This window comes from Zosterops lateralis (assembly GCF_965231275.1).
Source record: "Zosterops lateralis genome assembly, chromosome: 2".
NCBI lineage: Eukaryota > Metazoa > Chordata > Aves > Passeriformes > Zosteropidae > Zosterops > Zosterops lateralis.
The window spans coordinates 40,720,154-40,744,456 of NC_139763.1; the positions used below are offsets into that span (position 1 = coordinate 40,720,154).

Sequence of the window (24,303 nt, forward strand, 5' to 3'; positions counted from 1 at the left end):
AATTTCCAGCATATTTCAAGATTTCAACGAGTCCTGGTCTTGAATATCAAGCTGCCTGCATTTGGCCGCAAATTTATTTTTTTATTCTCCTAACTCTGTTGAGGCACTCGTAAATTGCTCTCCTTATATGGGAGAGAAAAAGATTGTAACAGACATACAAAAGAGCACAATGTACCTACTTGATTTGATTGTTTGTTTTGTCAAAACAACTAGTCAAATATCAAAGCAGCTACAACATATACCTAAAACAAGACTTCACACAAAGAAGAGGTGAGAGTATAAGTCTTATAGAGGTACCTAAATCAGTAATAATTTTCCTCTCCTCCTGCCTTTCAGAGGAGATGCAAAACTGCTAAGCATCAGAGAGACTTATTATTGTGTTCCAGCATCTATTCCCTCTGGCTGGTCTGTACAATAATGTCTGAAGTAGCCCATGCACTGAAATTATTACTAGCCACTCATCATGAGCCCCAGGAGATGCAACCACTCCAGTGAGCAACCACAGTATCCCCTGGTCTCATACACACTGGTTCCTAGCAGCTGAAGACCTGCACACCATCTTCATCACTCAGGCCAACAGACACATCCTCCTCTACCTCCTCATCAAGCTGAAGGCTTCCAAAGGAGTACTTATTTCTAGGCATGGGAGAGGAGCTCAGCACAACGGGGTTTCCAAACACCAGGGGGTGGGTGAAGGGATTAATGACCTCTGAGTCAGAGTCACTAGATTCTGTCCCACTGCTGGTGGAGCCCTCCATCATCTGGATTGCAGCCATGTGATCCATCATGCCACTGGCACGCAGCGACTGCATTACGGGGCTCTGCTTGGACTGTGCCCCAGCTGGCATACCATTTGCCATCATTTTGCCTTCTGGAGAAGACATCTTAGCCACCCCACCTCCTTTGCAGTACCTCTCTGATCTATACTCCTGCCCAGGGGTTGAGGATATCTGGCTTAGGATAAATGGATCTGTAACTGACTTATTGCAGAGATTATGGGTTTTCTGTGCACGAGGCCGTGGAGAACCTGGAGAATACCTGCAATATCCATGGCAGTTAGTGGCATGGCTGTCCTCCTCTCCAGTCCTCACCCTGCAGTCGTGCCCATTTTCTGAGACATAACCCTGAGAGCCAGTTCTACTCAGGCTCATGTTTGGGCTTGACTCTTTGCTACTGGGAGGCAATGGAGTGGCCAGTGGACTACGGCTGCCCGGCCCTCTAAACATTTCGTCAACCAGAGAGCTGTGCCTTGGCATCCTGGGGCTTCCCCCAGGGTAGAAAGAGAGATTAGCTGTGTTATCATCAAGGTACTCTTCAGAGAGATACTGAGAAGACTTTAGAGAAGCTGAGGAATCCCTATATCTAGTTCTATTGCGATTTTCATCTCTGTAGTGAATATAGGCACCACTGGTCAAATCACCCTCATAATTGTCATTTGTTTGGGAATATGACCGGGTTATTTGTCCTCTGAGGAGATCATACTCGCTATCTACATCACTGCAGTCAATGAAAGGAATGGAGGTGCTGCTGCCATGAGCAGCCCTGGAAGCTGGACCTGTGCTTGGCTGCTGTGACTGAGGTCTGTTCTGCTGCATCCTATCCTTAGCAGGCTCCTCTTCTTCCTCCACTGTTGAGACCACTGCTCCATCCACCTTTCTGCCTTCCTTTGGACTCTTCTTCAAGGAAGGGCTCTTGTGCTGTCCAGTGTCTTCCGCTGAAGATTTCAACTCCTTCCCTTGTCGGCAGCTCTGCACTGCTGCAGCATCATTGTTGTCTCCATAGGCTCGAGCACTCTGAAAAGATAATAAAGGGAAGGCAAGGGGGAGACAAAGGGAAAGACAAAAGGGGAGGGAGGGAGGGTGGGAGGGGAGAGGTTTGGGAGGGATGGGAGCCAGAGGGAAAAGGCTGCATGTAACTACACACCAGAATTTTGCATCTGCAGCAACATAGGAGTCTCTTGGAAAAAAAACGAGGTAACCCAAGTTTCAAAACTAATTAGAATTTTTTAAAAAAGAGGTTTCTGACCTTGAAGAAAGAAAAAGAACACAGGCTAAACAGGGGAAGAGAAGGCAGACAATGTAGTGACAGTGTAAAAAGGGGTATTTGAGGTGTTTCCGTGCTCTAATGCAGCCACTAACACTCTAAAAAAACCAACCTATTTGCACTACTCTGAGAAGTTGGAGGAAAAGATAAAAACATAAGACAAATTCTGCACAGCCTACTTAAATACACTAAAAAAGTCACGTGTGGGCTTTTGAGCACTCTACATTTACTCCCTGGAGCATGCCTGCCACTGGTTCATAGGCTGGCTTTTCTGCACACATCTGCCCAGCACCCATGCTCCATCTACCTGAGCTTGTCTCAGCAACATTAAAATGCTACAAGCTACTTGAAATGGGATCCATCTATAACAAAATTTTCAGAAGTTCCTGAATTTGCAGAAAGGAGAGAGCCTGTGAATATCAAAAGGAAGTGATGCATGGAAGGTGAAGGTTCAAGTAGCATTCTTAAATGCATTAACCTAGTAGCTTGCTCCTGATATTTTAAGCTCTACCTAACATAAGGTTATGTCATCAAAGGTTCACCTCCACAGACACAGATGAGCACAGAAAACACTGGCAAGTGGAGAAACCACAACACCTGAGTCAGGAAATGAAGCTTCTTGACCTGTCTCCTCTGAAGGCTGTCCCAGGAGAGCCATTAGCCCATATGTTTGGAGTGTTTGGGATGCCAGCAACTGGAGAAACCAGAGCCAAAGAGTGGAAGAGGGTGAGGCCACTGGCACTGTCTGTGCTTGTGGGATTGCTGTTTTTCTGTGTTTACGTGTGTGGCTATGTGTTCATGTACTGTATGTGTGCATTCATGTGGGTGTCTGTAATGAATTCATGCTCAGCCTTACTACCAGCTGGACCTGGGAACTTGCAGCTGCTGCAGCCTCACCACTACTGGGCTTTTGGACTTGTGAACTCCCAGCACATAGCAGGTGTCAGCAAAAGATAAATGCATATGGTATCTACCAGAGATAATGCCTCAGAAGGCCAGAGGTGCAATTTTTCTGACAAAATAATTGTTCTCCTCCCTGGTTAATACCTGGTTAATACTAACCTAACACCTTGAAATGGGCAACCAAGACCTCTCAGCAAAGAAAAGTAATTACATTTTCCCCAGCTACAACCAAGGACCCCCGGCAGCAACACTGAGAGTTGCAATTTTTCAGATGGTCATTAGTACAGCTCAGACAAGCTCACTATTTATATTTGCCTGGTTGTCTGTAAGCAATGCTGTTGCACTCAGCAGAACCTAAAGCTTATGACACCCAGGGCTCCTTAGCTCCCAGTTAAATGGTAAGTGAGCAGAAAACTATGCTCCTAGGGTTTCAAAACAGCAATCAGTGGAGGGTAATCTAACAAGAAATGTTTAAAAAGATTTCATTTCCAGGGTTTCATCAACATCACTGACTTGTTTTGGCACCTCTGTATGCTGTTCTGAAGGTTGTGCAGTCAGACTCCTGATGGAATGAATCTTGCTGTGTTTCCTGGAGATAAAAGGAAAATCACATAAAGAGCTATTGCAGCGTTTTTTTCTACAAACAGGAATCAAACCACATGCCTCTTTTAAAACAAAACCTTTGAATAACAGCTTTCACAAAATTTTGCTCCAAAACAGATTAACATTCCTCCTTCCTGTAAAATTTTCATGCGCTATGGGTTGCAAACATACCACTGTAAGAAATGGGGGAAGTACTGAAGCAAAAATGCTCTATCAGGTAAGCATGAATCATAAGCAATGAACTATTGTCATGGTCTTTGTGGCATTTTGGTCATTATTTTCAGCTCACCATGAGCATGATGAGTTCAGACAGAACTGGCTCTAGCAAGCTAGACTTTCAGTTTCCCTGGAGACCTCTCCCTTGAGCTTGGCTGCACTTTTCCTTACTTTCAGTTTTATTCTGAGCTGAATACATCTGTTCACATATGTTAACCACATCCCAGCAAAGAGGGTCCAAATCAAATTGGGAGAAAGTTACCTGTGATAGTAGGACGTTCATTGCTGAAAAACAGATTGAAGACTACTGATTTTAAGTGAACTATAAGTTACGAAACTTCTGCCACAACATTCAGGACCACAGGATATTACACACGTGATAAACTGTCAAACCAGCAGAGATGGAATTTTAGCCTTGGACTGGTGCCAAGATCTCAGACTATAACTAACTGGAAATCATGACTTTTCTTAGATTACACATATTAGGATAATAAATTTATTTCCTCTCACCTTTCAAACTGCACTTTTTTGTGCCCTCCTTCCTTAACATAGTCAAGAACTTGCTTCTGAGTCCGACCACTGGAAGAAAACCAGAATAAAGTATTTAATAAAATAGACCACCTGGTCATCATAAACTTGCATTTAATTTGTATATAAAGTCACAGCAATCAGAAAAGTATTTGTCACTATCAGCAGAAACTCATGTCAAGATCATACAGAAGGGGACCTGGTCAGATACACACAGATTTTCAGAATTTGTATATTACTTGCCTCTTTTTTTTTGCTATGGAGCTACTTTCTGATGCCATTTCAGAACTGCTTAAATTCAGTTGTGTGGGCCTATAAGGGTACGACATTACTGGGAAGTCACTACAATGGAAAGTGAAGCAGGGGTTAAGCTTTCCTCTCATGAATTAATATATTCTTGAATCCTTTTTAGTCAAATACCAGCCTTATCTGATATTGGTAAACCCTGGAACCAAGATGAAACCCCCTGACATGCACTTCATTCCTTGGTTGCAACTATAAAAGACACCTGTTCTGCAGAGATTTAGGCTGGAAATCCCTTTTACCCCTTCTGCGACAAGGTGTGAAGTGGTGAGAAAGCCCAGTATATTGTGCAAAGCTATGAACTCTAAAGCAAACTGAAAACAGCACAAGAAACACACAGCTCAAGAATGCTCCATTGAGAGCCAAATTCTTCCAATTCATTAGAGGCTTTCAGAGCCTGGAAAAGGTTACTGAATGTATACCACAGATCACAGTGAGTGGAGGATGAAGCTGAAACCTGCTTTCCAAAGCCTGAGGTAGGTTGAAAGCACCTACAGGTTTCTATCTACTTAAGGCAGAAACTTAAAAAGTTATAGCTTGTTTACCCAACATAAGTCCTTCCATCTTAATTAATTTACTTTGCAGGCAGCAAACAAAGTGGGAGGAGAGTCAGAATGGCTATATATACACTATGCAAGGCATCTAGAGTGCATCATTCATCTCAGCAAAGAGTGTTTCTGGCTGTACAGCTTGTATCAGCTTCACAAACAAAACAAACTGTATGAATAAAAGGATTTCCCCCTGGCATGCACAATGCAATATCTACAGTGATGCTTCTGCCAGTGTTATAAAAAGAAACCCCCAAACAATAACCAAACTACTAAAAGCTTTCCTACAGGTCTAACAATATCACAGGTATATCTGGTCTTATCAGATGTGGTCATTTCACAGAAATCCTTTGTGAGCATAAAGGTTCCTGAATAAAGTCACTGCTTTTAACTGCACAAATACGGGTTTATCACAGGGACATGCAACAAAAATGCAAATCCCTGCTCTAGTACATAGGAAAGACCCTATCCTAGGAGCAGAGGATTCAAAGAATTCCCAAAAATTGCTAGGTAGTGTTGCTGAGGACACTGTTGCTTAGGTGAATTTTCTTGTGCAAAACCAGCTGGACCCTATGTACTTAATACCTTACTCCCAGAAAGCTACTTTGCAACGACTACTACAAAATTAGTTCAGGGTTTTCCCCTACAGTGTTCTTCACACTATTCTGGCTGAGAAAACGCAATGGAAAATATAAAGGAGCAAACTACAATGTAAAAAAGGTGAGCTGAAAATAACAGGTTTAATCTTAGACCATTATGGATGTGATTTTGAAATGGAGAGGCAACAAAAGTGGAAAGAATGCATGTCTTACCTGAACCTAAATGAAGAACCTCTAGAAAAAAGAACAGGTTTAGGCTTTGGTTTAGGTTCCTCAAAAAGCCTGAAAAAGGCATGATGCTCCACACAGATCTTCCAGAAAGACTTGCAAAAATCTCGACTGGCCATAAGGAATTCCAGGGTGTCCTGGAATGAACTCTGAAAATTGGGATAGCATTTGCAATATAAGCTGGTAAGCAACATAGATTAGAGAAATGCATTGACAAATCAGGTGCTACAGCTACACTAAAAAAAAAAAAAAAAGAAAAAGAAAAAAAGAAAAAGACTCAAAAGCTTCTTCCCAACTTAATGGCTTTCAGTCTTAACAGGCCCTATCCTTCTAACTTTGAGACATAACTGGTCTGCCTGTCAGTATCAAAGCTATTGCTCAAATTTCCTTTCATTGACAAATACGACAGAGATAAAGCAGTGGTTTGAATGTTAATGAGAAGAAGTTGATTATATGCTATACCTTAAGAATTGATGATACACTACCAGAGTTGCAACCAGAAGATGACTCTGGGACATTCTATTATGATTCATTCAGTTCACATGTCCTTTGCCAGGACTGCTCACCTGAGATGCCAAATTGATGTGTGGAGTACCAAGAGTGAACACAAGCAATTAAAATACTCATGAGGTGATAAAACGCACATGTGATCTGTGAGTAGAAATTTATCAAATAACCTTCTGTCAACTTAATCAACTCCTAACAAGGACTTACATTCACATCAGGCCGTAGTTTGATAAGAAAACGTTTCCTCTTGAAGCTCAGCTTTCGAACCTTAGCCCAGTTGAAGGCATTGATCTTGGTGTGACCCTACAGAGAACAAAGCCAGCTGGGTTTAATCATTCCAGAGACAAATGGAAAAATCTAAACCACTAAAGAAGCTTGTCATAAATTAATCATCTGTTCAGTTTACTTGAAATGATGATACTTCCTATAACTCATCCTCTGATAATGCAAACCATAAACATCTGCTGCAATGACTGAAGGCAGGCACTTACGGTTAAACTCCTGCAATATGGGACTAGTTACTGTGAAAATATCCAAGCCAGTATCACTCCAATAGACAGGGTGGACCAGATTTTGCTATCTTGTGCCTCTATGCAGAGTCAAGATTTTCTGTGGACTAAACCACTTTCCAAAGGTGCCTCACTCTATTTCCACCAGTGACAGAGAATGCAGAGAATCCAGACACGTCACCTCACTTTGATGAGGTAGATTTCCTCCCTTTTTTATGTTTGCAGGGCAAAATAAATGTCCCTTTAAATATTGCTGTGGAAAAAACAAGCAACTGCAGGTTTTGTATTGGATGTACAAAACACTGTGTGTATTTTGACCTTTCATAGGGAGCACCAGAAGCAAAAGCAATCTAAACAAATTATTTGTCTCTGAAGAGCCACTAAACGATTTTCTGGGAAAACGCAACCAATACCATAAGCAAACAGCAAGAAGAAAATTATCTTCATAATACTCCAACTCTCAGCCACCACAGCATTAGTCCCTACTCTCCAGAAGTTTCATTCTTAATCTATGTCAGCATGTATTGGAAGTATTATGTTAAAATATTCACTATAAGAGTTTGTTAAATTAGGACTTCAATGCAAACATTTCTAGAGCACAGCACAGAAGTTTCAGAGGGGTTGCTAAATGCAGAAACCCACGTTAATTTGGGTACCATCACTAGACAGCTGTAGGAGTAATGACAGTGTAATGATCTCTGCTAAGTCAACCAGCTGTCTAAGAATCACATAATTAATCTACTTAAAATAATCAGCAGCAGTAACACTGATTTATAAATATATGACAGACTTTAAAATAAGTCTGACTACAGCTTATGCCATTTTACAGTGAACCTTTATTTTCATTGAGGTCATTCTAATGAGATCCTCATATTTCAGTTTATATCAGTTATAACCAAAATAAAAATACGAACTTAGCTCTTGACCTATGAAGCGTTTGACGGAAGCCCTAAGCCTATTGACAGACACCAGTTGTTGGGCAGACTCCAGCAAGTCACAGCCTGACTTCCTTTTCAGCATTCAGTCTTGGAGCTTGACCCAGTAAAATTTTCAAGCTTTTCAGAAACTTTGAAAACAAAATAGAACTGTTTCGGAACTCCCAAACACATGAGGTCAAGAAGACATGACTTCAGACCTTGACAAATCAAGCCCTGGGCCATCAACCTGCAGCTACACTTTACAGAAGGATCTCAGCTGCCTGCTGGGACTCTGAAGCCCATGCTGCTTTCTGTGGACACACACTTTCACCTTGAAGACAGTCTTAATTTACAAGGCTTGGCAATTCATTAATTCAGCTGATGAGAATGCTGTGGGGGAGCAGGGGAAGGGCCTGAACATAAAATTGTTTGAGTTACATGCATTTCTAACACTGTCCTAGTGTTCTTATGTTTCAACCTATGCTTCAGTTTTGGGGTTCTACTACCAACTCATTTAGTTGATCAGGTGTTGTTTTTTTTTTTAATTTGCTGCCTCTTTTTGGCTGTTTGGTTGGTTGGGATTTTTAAATCTTATCTCGGAGCATTTGGGTGAGACACCACTGGCTTTGTTGCTGTTACTTTTCTTTATGAAAGAACTCAAAGTACGTTGTAAAGCTGGAAACATTAGTGTTTTCATTATAGTCGAACAGTTAAAATGAACAGTGTTTTTTGACAATTGTAAAAAGGGATATTTTCAAGAACAGCTTACTTCCTGTTTTCAGCACAGAGTCAGGTAAGCATCTAAAGTGAAAGCAGCTGACACCTGTTGACTACCTGTAGCTTCACAATTGTAAAAGCTGAATTTGTTATTTACGTAAGGGGAATTGAAGAATGAGATTTTGACAAATTTACTGATGATGCTTCATGAGTAGTTGCTAGACTGACTGGGGTAGGAAAGGAGAGTAAAGAAATAAAAGGAAAACAGTTTGGATCTTTAAGGGAAAAAAGTACGATCCATGGATTCAACAAAGATACAATGGCCAAGGCTAGTCAAGAAAATTGTAAAAACTTTGATGAAGTAACACTACAGAGAGTTTGTATTTACTGTCTTTATCCTTCTGCATGGACTCCAGCTGTCTGTTGTTTTACTTGTCTCTGCTTCTCACCCATTTAATGTGCACCGTACCTGCAAGACCTACCTGCTCCTACATGTAGGAGAAGTCAGCATGACCAACCTGCAAATCATGAGCCATGGCTCAGTTTGCATCTTGAACAGCACATCGTGGATGCAGATGGAGTTCTACACTGTACCTTCACATAAAGTAGGAGACCCTGGAAGTGAAGGACCTAATGCAGCTATAACAGCCTTAAGATCATTCTTAGAAAAATTTTGGAAGTTCCTGCATTTTCCCAACTGAAAATACTTGCTGACATGGCTGAGTTCCTGAATTCTTACTGCCATCAGAAATCTCTCTGCTTTATGAAGTAGGAAATCATGTTCTGAGCAGCTCTAACCTGAAACACCAGAATGCCTGTGTTGGCAACAGCCAGGTTGATTTTTGTCCCCTCCCTGTCCTTGGCTGGATGCAAGCGTATCCCGTACATCTCCAGCCGACGAGCAATCTCCAAAAGCTGGAAGTCAGACTCTGCTGGTGTCTGTCCCCTTGAGAAAGAAAATAGACAACACTCACAAGCTTGTCACACCTTTTAATAGAGATCAAGAGGTCCTCCAGAGAACAAAGAGACATTTGATCAAAGAGACTGAAAACTGTCAGAGGTATAATATCTGTATGGTTTTTCTACGTCTCCAGACTCATATCAACTAGAACAACGACTTAGTCTAAACAAATATCAAATACACAGATTTTACAGTCAATTATACATTTTGATTGCTCCAATTCTGAGACACCTGATACAGCTAGATTTCAAACCATTAGCTCTAACAGAATTTACTACCTTGCTTTGTTTTTTTCCATTGGAAAACATGCCATATTCCTAAGAAAAAAATCATGAATGGAACCACGTAATGATGCTATTCATTGTAAAAGTGAATGTAATATCAAAATGAAGTAAAACAGAAGCCATGAAAACCTTACCATAAATGTTGTGAAGCCATAAGCACCCCTGTCATTAATTGTGATGAAATTACACAAAGCTTTGATTATTACTGCCATAGAAATCACTACCACTTGTGTATTATTCAACCTAGCTCAAAAATGAAACTGTTCACATCTTAAAGTGTTCTTGACAGCTAAAAAATACTTTTCTATGCCTTATTGGTACTTCTGTTCACCATCTTCCTAGTACAGGTCTTTTCTCCAGACATTAGGATACCAATTTGCATCATCGTTTTGAATTCTGTTCCCCCAGATCCATAATCCTGCAGGCACTCTGTGCTTTTCCTAAAACTGTCACTAAACCCTCTCTTCAACCTATCTCAAAATATGGCATGGAAAGGTTGAAAGGCAACATTCAGTGTCCTTGAAGCCAAAGGACTACTGTCAAAAGTGCCTGACTGATCAGTCGTGATTTGCAATCATACCTGCATGCACAAAATCAGCAGTAAAGCATTTTGTATGAAATAGACTGTAAAATAACAGCATGCTTGAATGAATACTGAATCAATTGTGCTTTAAACATCTTGTTATGATGATGGGAAAAAGGCAGGCGTAACCTTCAGAAAGTTCACAAGCTTTAACAGTTTTTGAGAAGCAATCTTTGAGAAACTCAGAGGTCCAAAGCTCTTTTGTACTTCAGATCTAGCATGCACTTTCCACTACTCTACAGGAAAAGAAGGCCAATAACAGAAACACAGAAATCTTACATGTGGTTACGGTGAAATTCCATGATTTTGTCTTCTAATGCTTCTTGATGAGGTATATATTTGTTCTTCGCTAAGTGTTCACGATCTATGGTTTCATCAAAATCCCCAATCTCAGCTGTGGAGAATTTTAAGAGGAGTCTATTAGAGCACTATATTACATATGAATAATCTGGTCAATCCAAAAGACCCAGACAACTGGGAAGAGGGCAGAGAAGCGAACACAGTTCCTTGCAACCTGTGTAATGGTTTTATGATGCAGCTTCCCACTACATTATCTTCCACAGATTACTGTCTTCTCCTCTGTGTTAGTATTTGACATGTGAGAAGAAGCCCCAGGATTTCTCCCATCCACCACAACTAAATAAGTTGTTGGATATCAGCTGAAGAGGTGAAGCTGTCAGTGCTACCTTGACTTGTGTGGGGTATAAGGGAAGGGGTAATAGAGAGGGCAGCACTAATTGAGCAGAAATCATCCATCACTCTCATGGTGCTCAAGTGCCTCTCCATGGAGCAGTCAAGCACTAGCTTCCTCTACAGGGCCATGTCCCACATGGTAACCTTCGAGAGAAACTCAGAAAGATGGTTCTCTTTGCTTGTTTTAACACCATCTTGTAATCCACCTCGTGGGATTACGAAACCTTCGTCTTCCTCTAATTCTGCAGCAATTTGAGACACATTCTGTCTCCCTCCTCCTCAAAGCTACTCCCATCTGCTGCAGTTATTCAACACTGTGTGCAACAGTATGGCACACCCACCTTCCACTTTGCAGCCCATTCAGTGAAATTTCCTTTTTTTGGCAGATGTGGGGGTGAGGGGCAGGCAATCTATCTGTGGGTGCCAAATTACTATCTTGTTGCCTGCTATTCTTGGAATGTCTCTGAAAATCTTGCTATTAGTTTTTTCACTGAACAGGCATAGCAGCTTCTGCGTGCAAATCTGATGGAGTAATAGCAACATCGCTGCAACAAAGGCTGCTGCTACCTTGGTAACATCAGGGAAATTAACATACAGTGCCCTCAAATGAAATGCAGGTTGCAGTCAGACACGTTGCTGCGCAGCTGACCCAGGATATGACAGACCCACACTCAGATACACCTGCTTCATTCTTGCCTCAGTTCTGCCCATTTACATGAACCCTTGATCCAGTTCTCTTCAAACTAAGTCTGTTCAGAAAAAGGAAAAGTTTCAGATAACATTTAAAACACTGTACTTCTGACCAACTGGGATCAGATGTACTTTAAATGCACAGGGGAAACAGCAGCCTGGTGTTGGCATTGAAAATGAGGAACCAAAGCATCTGTGAATGACAGAGCAGTAGCTTTTTTGACCCAAACTGCCTGCAGACACATGATGACATTTTTTACTTTGAAGGTCAGAGGTGGAAAAGAGTTGAAAACCAAGACTGTCTGATTTACACCCCCTCATTCACTCCATCTGCTCTCAATCATTCCTTAAAACAGCAGAAATACTACATAACCTTTGAGAATTTCCCTTTTTAAATTTGTCCTGTTTGTCCCCATCTCAGAAACAGCTCTCTGCTTCCAGTTTTATTCATCCCACACTCAAAAATCCTCAAGGTCTGTTTTTAATCCTACCTCAAATAAATGGCAAGTTTCTGTTCTTTAGTGAAGTCATAAACCCACCAAAGTTTGCAACACCTCAAATAACATGGGCCTGATTCTTCAGTAGTTCAAAACCCCTATGTCTGTGTACACAGATGAGCTTAACATACCTCCTGTAGGGCTTTCTTCAGAGTCAACAGTACAGAAGACACTTCCTTCACCTCTACATGATTTCTGAAATCTTCTCAGCATTTTTCAACTGCTAATCCATTATCAAAATTGTCTTCCTGGCTTTCAAGTTACTTCTGAATTTGTTCTCTCTGACCTCGTCCTCCACAAGCTTTTACTTACTGCCTTACCCTCCTTTTCCACTTTAAATGATTTTCTGGCAGCACTCCATTGACAATGAGAGGAAGTTGTACTGTAAATATTGTCAGCCTCACATGTAACTATTCTTTAAAATCTTATGCTGTGATTTAGCCACAGACTTATTTACACCACTGATGGTTTTTCTGTTACCTTGGAAGTGCATTACACCACGCTGCATTCTGTCTGCATTAGCACTTCTGATACTTTTAATGCTTTGTATTTCAGCTCTTTCCTTCTTATGATGGAACTATAGAATTGCTTCATTTGGAAATGATCTCTAAGATCATCAAGTCCAACTACTTAACCTGGCACTGCCAAGTCCACCAGTAACCACGTCCCTGAGTGCCACACCTACAGGTCTTTTAAATACCTCCAGGGATGGTGACTCTACCACTTCCTGGGGAAGCTGATTCCAGTGCTTGAATTTCCTATTTCCATGAAGAAAGTTTTCCTGCTATCCAATCTAAACCTTCCCTGGTACAACTTGAGGCCATTTACTCTTGTCCTATCACTTGTTACCTGGGAGAAGAGGCTGACCCCCACCCAGCTACAACCTCCTGTCAGGCAACTGTAGAGAGGGATAAGCTCCCCCCAGTTGTCCTTTTCTCCAGGCTAAACAGCCTCAGCACCCTCAGCTGCTCCTAAGAAGACCTTTGCTCCAGGGTGTTCCCCAGTTCCTTGCCCTTCTCTGGACACACTCTTGCACCTGAGTGTCTTTCTGAGGGACACAAAACTGGACACAGGATTTGAGGTGTGGCCTCACTAATGCTGAGTACAGGGGGACAGACAATCACAGCCCTAGTCTTGCTGGCCACAATATTCTTGATATAGGCCAGGATGACATTGGCCTTCTTGGCAACCTGGGCACACTCTGGCTCATTGTCAGCCCATCTTGATACTTCACACAGTCACTGCAGTCCATCGTTCACAGTATCCAAGCGTCCTCTCACTTCTAACACTTTTTACAATGCTTTTATATAAGGTAGTTTTAAATTGAATGTTTCAAATAAAAATTTCATTCTGTAATATACATGCTAATTTAGCAGAAACCTATTTGGTGTCATATTGTGATTTTATGATAAGTAACAGTCTATAACTTTGACATAAGCTTGCATACATAATATATGGGCCTCCCAGAATCAGATATTCCCCATGGAAACCACTCATTGGCACAGCATTAGTAAGACATACAATAACTAACCTGCATTCTCAATCTTTCCCTTTTGATACCATTACTCTTATCATCTGTTTGCTCTGATTTTTATTGCAGACAAATATATAATATTTCTTTTGCTATTGAAAAATAAGCTAGAGAAAAAAATAAATAAAGACAGCCATGCAGGTAAGATACAGCTATGGACTCTTACTGGAGAAAATTTTCACAGAAAAACATTCATAAGACACCAGATGGACAAATAAAAAGGACAACTGCAAACTTCTAGCAGAGGATTCTAGCAAACATGATCATAAAGCAATAGCTCAAATGAAGAGAGACACCTGCATTAGGGTGCCCACTCTTCAACATCTTTCTTTGGTGCACAGACATTCAGTAGGAAAACTCAGCCTCCTAGAACGCAGTTTAGCAAATGAGACTCAATTTCCCCAAATGATCAAGATTTTTTTTTACTGCCTGAGATTAAAGAAAGTTAGAACTAGCTTAACTGAGAAAAGAAATACAGCTGGACTGCTGGACACTGTGATAGGAAAAAAAAAGAGATAAAAACCTCACGAGTCAAGGATTTTAATTTTTAAGTCTGTGCTGCCAAAATACTTAATTTCAAAATGGTAGGAGGACTACAGAATTTCACAGCATCTTACTGCTACTCAGTCACACTGGTCAATGATAACCCAAGCAAACAGAACCATAAAATATCTGCCTTTCCAACAGCAATTGATGAGAAACTGCTCTAACTCTCTAACAGACTATGACAAAGAATGATGAGATTTATCTGCTCACCTCCAAAGAGCTTCCAAATGTCTTTGTTGACTGTAATTTCCATGCAACAGCATTACAGTGCAAGTTAATAATATGGATTTGTACAAGGACTATGCAAAACAATGTCTATTACAACCATTATACTTGCTGCTAAGTGGTTTTTCCTAATGTTATTCTCAAGATGAGTATCCATAAAGTCTTGAAAGGGAAAACATACACTGTCTTTCAAGTGATGTGGAAGCCAAAAGAAGCTTTGATGTCATGAACAAAATTAATGTATGATTCTACTGGACAGCATTATTGTGCATATTTTGCAGTTTAAAAAAAAAGGAGGGGTGCTTAAAATGTATTGTTTTCTTTTCTTCCCTATCAGTTTCCTCTTAGGACTGTGATTTAGTCTGGCATTCTAAGCATGTTTATTTACTACATTCTCTAGACAGCATACAGATCTTCAGGAATTTGGATACCCTGCTGACATGATGCAAAATATAATAAAACAAGATTTCAGAGAATTCAGCATGTTTGCCACTGCCCACAAAGTCTATTTTTTAAATGATCTTTGGCAGCCTATCAAATGCCCTGAAAATTCAAATCCAGTGACCAGAAACTCTTCTTTATTTGAAAGAGTAAATGATCTGTATTTGAATGTCATTATACAGAGCTACAATAAGTTGTCCATATGGCTTAAACCTGTCCCTACAGCAGCTACTAACAGGTAACCCTGCAAACCAATCATCCTGTTTATCTGTCTGGAAAGAAGAAAAAAAGGGAACTTACACTGTACTATATGTGAGATTAGGAGGGCAGTGCTGGTATCATTGCATGTTAGCCTTCCCTGTGCCAGGTCCTGCTTCACTTGCAATGCAAATAGGTACCTGCAAAACAAGAGTGAACAAAGACTTACACAAAGAAGGAGAAAAAGAGCAGAAAGTAACCCAACTCTGGCTTTGACTGCATGTTCCCTTCACATTCTGGAATCTACAGAAGTGATCTGAATTACCTAAGTTTAGAGGGTAAATAAAACACAGCAGATACTGTATTACTGTCATTAGAGCTGTACATGGTGGCTGCTTTGAAGAACCAAGATATCTCTCTTTTTCTCTCTTTCTCCCTCCATTTGGAACCAGAGCAACGATATACGACAGTGCAAGCAAATGTGACAGCTATTAAGTACCAGCAAGAGATAATGCAGCTGCATCTAACAATGAAGAAATGACAGATAAACCAATGATGCAGAGTTATCAGTTGGCTCTTGTAAAATACAAAGTCAACTCTAAAATTCCACCCTGGCACTCATTTGGGAGTGAGGCACAAAATCTTGATCAAACAACTCTAGCTAGCTCTGATGCCTTTGTGGCCCTAATACCTGCATTGTCCATGTACCAGCCCTTTCTAAAATCGCCAAAACCATTTCAGTCATGCAGGGCAATTCTACACCATTAGTTTAAATGCAGGGACAACAGAAGTCCAAAAATATTATTTCATCATTTAAATTTCTCTTAGCTTCAATAGAAATTGGCTTAATTCCACTCAGTATCCAAGTCTTCCCTTCAGAAAAAACAACAATAAAAAAGACAGCTAGCAATGGGCATTTTTCCTACAGCTGATATGAAGCCTGAAGTGGCGAGACACATTTTAGCATGCCTTCCAAAGACTGCAGCTCCTCTGAATAGCTCATACTAGGATCTCAATAATTTTAATAAGACTTGATTTTAATAGGTTTAGAGAAAAGCTCTCATTTGAAAAGTGAGTTTCTGAATGAGAAGATGCAGGCACACTAAATAAAAAGGGCAAGCTTTTCATTTATTCAGTTTAACAAGTACAGAAAAATACTCTGTGTGTACATACTGAAATAATACAGCAGATCTACATAACATCCTTTTGAAAGCTGCAGGCATCTGTCTACCCATACAAAATTCAGCCTGGTAGAGGAACATAGCACAAAAATGTTTTAGTCTCTTCTTTAAGTGATGAAGCAGTTCCCTGTGGAACTGCTTTCACATCCTACACACTGCTGCGTATATATGTTCAAGTTCCTTAGCATATATATTTAAAATCTAACAAAAAAAATGATTAGGATTAAGAGACACATCTCCAGGTACAGGGAGAGATCGCCAAAAATTAATTTTCAGTTCACATACTAAGAAACAGATATGCAGAATATCTATTTAGAAACAGAAATGTTTCATTAATAACATCATGTTGCAAGTTTTCATTCATCCTTTTATTCTTTTTACTCTTTCTTTTATTCTTTAATCATTACCAAGTAAATACTCCTTCTTCCTACCCCACATTTCTACTTTTCTCTTTCCAGGCCATCAAGCAATATCAATAATTTATTTTTTTCGATTTCAATGCTCTATTGCCAAAATAAAACATGACAAAGATAAACAGTGAACATCACAAAAGCAGACTTGTTCTTTATAATGCAAGTCACAAGGACACCAGAGCACTTTGCAAAAGAGGACTTCGTGTTTTGAGAAGATTGAAAATAAAAACTAACAGTGAAAATTCTAAATCAGAATGGAAACATGTAATTTAAAGCTAACAATATTGTAGACTAGAAAAAGAGTGAAAAGTTGCAGTGAAAAAATACTGCAACAAAACAATGTTCTTGACCATAAATGAAGGACCCTAGAGAGAAAGAACTTTAACAGGCACAGAAAAATTGGTATTTTTGTGCCAATACAGTGTGAAATTCAAAGTTTAAATGAAGTTTTTGAAATGCATTGAAAAGCATTTAAACATTAGTATTAAGGTACTCTGTCTGCATATCTGTGTATCTTTCTCTACATTCTTATTTTTCATTTTATTCCTTCTCCTTTGCATTTCTCCATCTCCAAAGTCACACTTCCACCTGTGCAAACCTCTGGCATTTGTGTTGGCTATACAGACAATGTCCAATGCTGCTGCAAAGCAGCAAACAGCTCTCTCCCAAATGAGTGTGCAGAGTTACACATGTCCTTTGGCATAAGGATACCCCAGGGCACCGATACATGACTGCATCGTGACAAACTGACTTCTCTTGGGGTTAGTAAAGCTCTCCCTGGACTCCACATCCAAGCATGCAAAGGACTCTTGCACTTTGCAGAATCTCTCAGCACAGACTGCAGCTGAATCTTAGAGCCTACTTTTTCAGATGCATTCAAGGCTGGGACAAATAACACCAAGCTAAAAGTAAGAGGCAGTCACTGATCCTCAACCAGTCATCTCAAATTCCATGTTCTCCTATCTGTGCATCAGAGATTTAACAAGAAGAAATAGTCACACAGTTACTAACCTTGTCAATTCCTCCTGCAGCTGAGCATGGTCAGGTGGGAAGAATTTTACCACAAACTTTACAACAACGTGCTTCGGTCCTAGGGAAGATGTCAAAGAAAGTTAACAAAAAACAATAACATGCTGGCCAAATATGCACAGTGATGTACAAGGGGTGATTCATGTAACCTGCAGTGCATACAGACATGCTAACCTCTTGTCCTTTGTTACTATGCAGGATATTTGGAGAATGCCCAATAAAATTTACACACAATAAAAGAGAACAGTAACTCGGTCAAGGGCTACTCTGCCACAACCAAGTATGTTTTTAGCAATTACATCAGTTGATCCAATAAAATAAGTGTATCTATTTTCCTTGCTTCAGAACAGGCAGGAACTAAAATATACTCTGCTTTTTAAGTCCACTAGCAAATTACTATTTCTGTTTTAAGAATGGCATATTTGTTCCAATTCTTACAAGTATGACCAGTGAGAAAAGGACCTGCTTGTCTTGTGAGAGGGAGAGATGCCAGACCATACACTCAGACTAATATGACCAGAAAAGCAACTGGAAAAACTGAATCTCAATGGCAAAGCTCAATAAATTAAAATCTTGGCTGATATTTGACAGAGAAACAAAATAATCAGAATCTTTCCTGTTCACTTCAACTCTTCCCAGAGCTGGTGGCTATTTACAATTTCCTGTTCTTTCCTACCACCCACTGTAGCTTCCCCTATCCAAACTGTTTCCCCCTCTTGGTCTCCAAAAGTCACAGGTTCTGCAGCAAGGTCCACACAGTTGTCACACACCTGCCAGCCCCTTCCCAGTAATAGTCTTCCTGTTCTTTTTCTTCTATTCTGATTCCTGCTACTACTAGTCAGCAATGTATGTTCCTTTATTCCTTCTTTTACTGCCCTCTTTTTCTCTACAAAATTGTTCCCTTCATTGCCACCAGTGCCTCTTCCAGTGACTGACTAAAACCCAGCCTCCCATGGGGTCAGCCCATTCATATGTTCGTGTGACATAACTTCACAGGTACATCTTCTACGAATAGGCCAGAATTAAAATATAATTCCAAAAAAATTTAGTGCAGAAGGTTGAGAATATAAAGATTGCAACCATCAGAATCCTAATTTATTCAAGTACTTTCAGACTGAGGAAAGAAATGTCAACAAGGAAGTACTTACTTCTAATCTGTTTCATAACAGGCTTCAAAAGATCGAGCCACACCTGAAAACAAAAGAGGGCTGTGTTATCATCTCTAAACAAACTACCAGAGGAGCATTTTTTAATGCAATACCTGGATTATCAGTTACCTATTTACTTTTTTCCAGTGTGGCCATTATGCTTTCCTTAATTATACATGGTGGATTTTCTCCCCAAAATTCTGGGAGATGGTCAGGAAAGAGCACTATGAACAGGCACAGCTTTCAAAGCAGGAGAGATTCAGAGAGCTGGGAAACAGTGAGGAAATCTCCCCTGCACTTGTCCCAGACACCAACAATCACAGCACATGCGGTCAGGAACCATTAATTTTGTGGAAAGAACAACTGAAATGGGGCGTTTAGGAAACGACAGTCCAACATTGTCATCGAGCTCAAAACCCTGAATAGTCTTGAGAAAGGGAAGTGAAGAGAGCTGGTGCTTGCCTTTGAGGCTGGGAATGCTGGACAAATGGAGAAATGAGATGGCAGCAGCCTACTGGTATGGGGGACCCACAGGAATGCCAGTATGAGGTCTGGGCATAATTGTGGAGCTCTGTTGCTGGGCTCCATAGAGATGAAGGAGCCCTCCTCCCACCACCTGCAGGGAGGAATGTCCTCTCAGATCATAGGTGTGACACAGACAACAGTACAAAGCACGGGTGGGAGAAAGCTTACTTTTGAGCTATGGAACATTTTCTCTTTTCCATAAACCTGGGAAATTCAGGCCCAGGCATTCTTGACTGGGGACAGCGTAACTTCTGCATATAGTTCACTTGACAACCCATTTTCCAGGACAGTGTGTGGGTCTTTCCTTCAGCTTTCAAAACCAAAGCAGTGGGTGGAAATACAGTTTTCAGAGTCTATCTCACCATCCTGCAGTCTCAAGTCAGAAAGGCTGGGGCAAAATGTTATAGAAAGCCAAAGTACAATCACACAGAAGGTAAAAGCCAGATGATTCACAGGGCCTGGAGACAGCTCACAGTCCTCAGCTGGTAACTACCCATGCCCATGATTTATATTTTGTTATCTCACTAAATTGGACAGGGCCTCCCTTGAAGACATCTGGAATTTGTGGAAGAACACCCTACAACTATCACAAAGGTTAAAGCCATTAAAAAACAAATTAACTGAGGTTTCCTCTAGAAAAAGAGTATGTATTAAAATTATTACTTCTTTGACCTTTAATAATTTTAGATTATGCAGAGACTGAAACATTTCCCAAAATCACCCAAGAAGCCAAACAGGAGCAGGCCTGTATCACTGCTGTGTAACTGCTCCAATGCCATGTGCCATTTTTAGCACTGTTAATATGAGTGATTCTAATTCGTAGAGACCTCACAGCCCTGCTCTTTCCCACACTCTAATGTTACTCAATAGAATTTTTCTTATGTTTCTGAGTCTAGGAAAGTCTTTTTTTGTTGTTGTTTCAGAGGTTAACGTAACTTGGTTATCCAAGAACAGCAATACAGTTTTTATCACATGTTAAACTGGTCCTGACACACTTTGACACTTGAATAACTTAAAACTGTTTTGTTTCAGAAAGTTCGCATGTACATAATCTGCAACAAAGGTCAGGCTAAGTTTAATGACAGGGGGAAAAGACATCTTGATTATGAGATAACCAATTTATAAGATTATGAGAATAATGTATTTTACTTGATGCTAAAAAAACCCCAACCCCTCTCTTGTCCCTAGAGTGGCTTTATGGTACAGCATGAGCACACAAGTGCACCATTCCTTTCTCTACTATCCCAGCCATTCTACCAGCAAGTTATAACATCCTTGAACAGACTGCTGGATATTGCAAATCCATGTACTGAATGCATGTAGTGAAAAAGGTGGGGCAAAACAATGTCATCACTATGGCCAAACCCAAACAATCAAAACTTCTGCATCATGCAGCTCCCACACCATACCTAAACACCATCAGTCTGAGACTGGTTTATAAACTGGAAAGGAAAACTAATGTGAGGACTTAATTAAGATTAATGTTTTTCATTTTTTCCAGAACTACAAGCCTAGATCATTTTTTTGTTAAACAAAGGCTGGCATTCCACGATGGTGACCAGATTTCAGCAGCTGGAGAATTGGGGCAGACATCAAGTGTGATGAAACTCTGTGAAACCCCAGGCTTGGCGACAGTGCCTTGTTTTTATCCTTGTCCCAGCAGGAAGTGGAGCAGTCAGACCCTCCACAAACATCTCCCATGCAGATCATGTCTGCTCCAAGCATGGCATGCCTGAATGTATACAGCTGCCAGGCAACTTGACATACCACTGTCAATATGTCAGATATGAGGTCTGGAGCCTTCCATTTTGAAATAAACACAGCCAAATTATGAATACATGACTTCACATACATATGATTACATACAAACAAATACGCTCTAAATATTTATTTTTCCTTTTACATTGCACTCTACATTGGAAAAGCAACTCATTCTCTTCAGATGGTATAAATATAAAATACGCATATGTATTTTATTTCTCAGACATTAACTAAAGGATTTTTTACTTGCACAATGCCTCAATTCTACATTATGGCCTTTATGAAGCTCAGAGAATTTTAAATCCCATGGGAACATTCACCTCAATTGCATCATATAAACTGGTTACAATAATTTAAGTGTAAATAATACTTTCAGAGTGCTTCTCCACATTGAAACAATTCATAATCAAATCTTCTGCTTCAGAGTCTCTGCGAGTTGCTTTCGGGTGGTTGAAGGCATTAATTCCACTGACTTTCACCATTCTTGGGGCACAGCTGACTAGATATGGGCAAGGTTTGTGGAGCTGCCCATTTTTCAGAAGCAAAGACTGGACCAACCAGCAAGAATGTGGACTGGTGCTCTCAGATATTTGGCTAGTACTTCCTTTTGCAAGAGTAGAGGCCAGCTGAGTTACCATGCTCAGTGCATGGAAGTGTTTTCCTTAACGTTGAATTGGAACTGTGCTTGAGGGTTTTCTCCACCATCCTCTTCATCAGAGCCCTGCATCCCCCACTGTGATTGTCTGGACACATTTTCAGCCAGTCAATTCCTGCCACTATGAGGGCCTCAGGCAGCGGCAGCACCTCAATCTCTCCTGTGTTCTGCCTCAAGCAAATAAACCACTTTGTTTTCACAAGACTGAAAACTGTTAGTTTACTTCAGGTCTCTGAGCAAAACACAGACAGTCATCTGTTTAAAACTTAATGACCTGTGAAGTAGAGAAGGTTGATCAAATGACCTTCTGTATTTTCTGAAAAACTAAAAAGCAACTGTATATACAAAATACATATACAAAAGATGTTAGGATTTGTTTCAGTTTTACATATATACATACATACATACATCAATGCATACATACATCAATAATGTCATTATTAACCCAGCTACATGGACCCTCTGCTGCAATGGTACTGTACAGTTGCACTGCTTGGAAAAGTTACATTAAGCTCTCCAGTTACCTCAAGCATTAGCCAAGGGTATCTGGCAGAATGCTAACCCTTCTAGCGAACTGTGTTTTATGTAATTCCAGCAGCACACTGTGAAGCAGATCCCTTCTAAAGATTAACATCCATTTTAAAAAAAATCCATTTAATTACAGTTAGCCTAGAATACTATGACCACTAGCATTCTGTTTTAATGTCTGTTGTCTAATGTCTGTGCCTCAAATAAGGCATGACAGAAAAGAGATTCCTACTGTTCATTAAGAAATATCATTCTTTATGGATATCTTAGCTTGCCTTAAGTCATCTCTTTTAGGTCATCCAGACTGCTGGTGCAAAATTAACCTAACAGGCATGAAATACAATGTACATTAGAATGTACTGGCAAAACAATCCAAATAACTAGCACACATGCTAGTAGGTTACATGATAAGTCTAAAATAAAACAAACTTCAAGAAGAAAGTCATTAAAGACTAAGAAAGAAGTCATCAGCCTGCGCCATTCTCTGGCACATGATATGGGTAGTGCAATACCTGAATGTTTCCAGCAGCTGATCTCACTCTCCTGAGTGTCAGGACCAGGACACCTGGCTGTGCCACACAACTCCCCAGAAAGGACTCCCATCAATTTCTGGGGGGGTTCTCAGATTTGCTTTCCTTTTTATTAACCTTGTAATATTTTATCTATCACTTTCCTTGCCCCATAATGTTTTTCATGAACTCTGTCACAACCATTACAACTTTTCTATCAGCAGAGAAAATTTATTTCTGCACTTCAAATTAAGCAGGACTATAAAATCCAGAGTTGAGGCTCTGTAAAAGTCCAGCCTTTGGCTTCTTTACAGCAACTTAGAAAAACAAAACACTTTCTCAACTTGTGTCTGAACTAGCCATTACTTTCAATGCAGATGAAATCTGACAGGAACAATCAGGTTTTAAAAACATTTCTTCAACTCCACTAGACAAGAACAATTTTTTTTAAAAAAGTCCTTTCCCTTTTGAAGACTGAGGATTAAATATATCTTACAAGTAAGAAGCAGGAGGAGAGAAGACAGTGTGCATGCAGATGAAAACCAGCTGAAAACGAACCCTCATACATACCATCATCTTTTTATGATCTGGAAATTCAAGGCCAAAATAGTCGCCTTCAACAAGGTTCAGGTGGTTGCAAACAGCATCATGCAAAACTTTCCCTGGAGCTCTTTGCTGTAAGAAGAAAACAAAGCCTAGGGTTACAAAGATGCTTTTAATTAGTGGCAGAAAAATTATTATGCTAAGAAGTTATTCAGCAAACAACACTGCCAAAACTGTTTACAAAATCAGTGGATATTCTAACCATGGCCACAGGGCAGTTGACAATTATGGCATTAGTTTTAAAGCTAAAGACTATATTCATCCATCCATGGATGGCAGCTTTGAATGCATCTTTAGTGCACTTTTAGTTTTTGAGGGAAAAGTACTGTGAAATAGAAGAGGGGAACTTGGAATATACTTTTCTTATGTTCACCAAGGCTAATTTCTGCTGTGAATTTTTATTTTATCCCATGGCCCTTCAAGCAATGTCAGGTGGTGCATGTACATCTGTGTACAACACAATGAAACCAGGACAGAGCTGTCATACAAAACACCAGGGACTGAGGGTTTGCTGGATGCTGCTTGTTACACAATGGGCTCAAGCCCTGGGTTCTGACTTCATGTGGGCCTATCCCAAGCTTCCTGCTGGGAGGCACTGAGGCTGCTGCAGGCCTGTCTGTGCTACCCTGGCAGAGCTGGCAAGTAATTTGGAGGAGTCAAACACACTGAAAGCCTTCCCTC

At 40.3% G+C, this 24,303-nt stretch overlaps 1 protein-coding gene across 7 annotated transcripts in view; it reads right to left on the reverse strand.

Moving 5' to 3' along the window:
- Window positions 1-24,303, reverse strand: part of FARP1 (FERM, ARH/RhoGEF and pleckstrin domain protein 1) — a 163,130-nt gene that overhangs the window by 43,903 nt on the left and 94,924 nt on the right. For 5 of the 7 annotated variants that reach the window (XM_083884763.1, XM_083884762.1, XM_083884768.1 and 2 more), the window contains exons 2-12: window positions 23,590-23,694; window positions 19,042-19,084; window positions 17,876-17,954; window positions 15,373-15,470; window positions 10,729-10,843; window positions 9,420-9,567; window positions 6,686-6,781; window positions 5,957-6,120; window positions 4,276-4,344; window positions 3,460-3,535; window positions 1,556-1,793 (exon numbers count right to left, since the gene is read on the reverse strand). In XM_083884763.1, coding sequence (XP_083740889.1) covers window positions 1,556-1,793; window positions 3,460-3,535; window positions 4,276-4,344; window positions 5,957-6,120; window positions 6,686-6,781; window positions 9,420-9,567; window positions 10,729-10,843; window positions 15,373-15,470; window positions 17,876-17,954; window positions 19,042-19,084; window positions 23,590-23,694 — 1,231 coding nt within the window. The remainder of the gene's footprint in view (window positions 1-1,555; window positions 1,794-3,459; window positions 3,536-4,275; window positions 4,345-5,956; window positions 6,121-6,685; window positions 6,782-9,419; window positions 9,568-10,728; window positions 10,844-15,372; window positions 15,471-17,875; window positions 17,955-19,041; window positions 19,085-23,589; window positions 23,695-24,303) is intronic. The other 2 variants (XM_083884765.1, XM_083884764.1) reach the window with 1 other exon arrangement.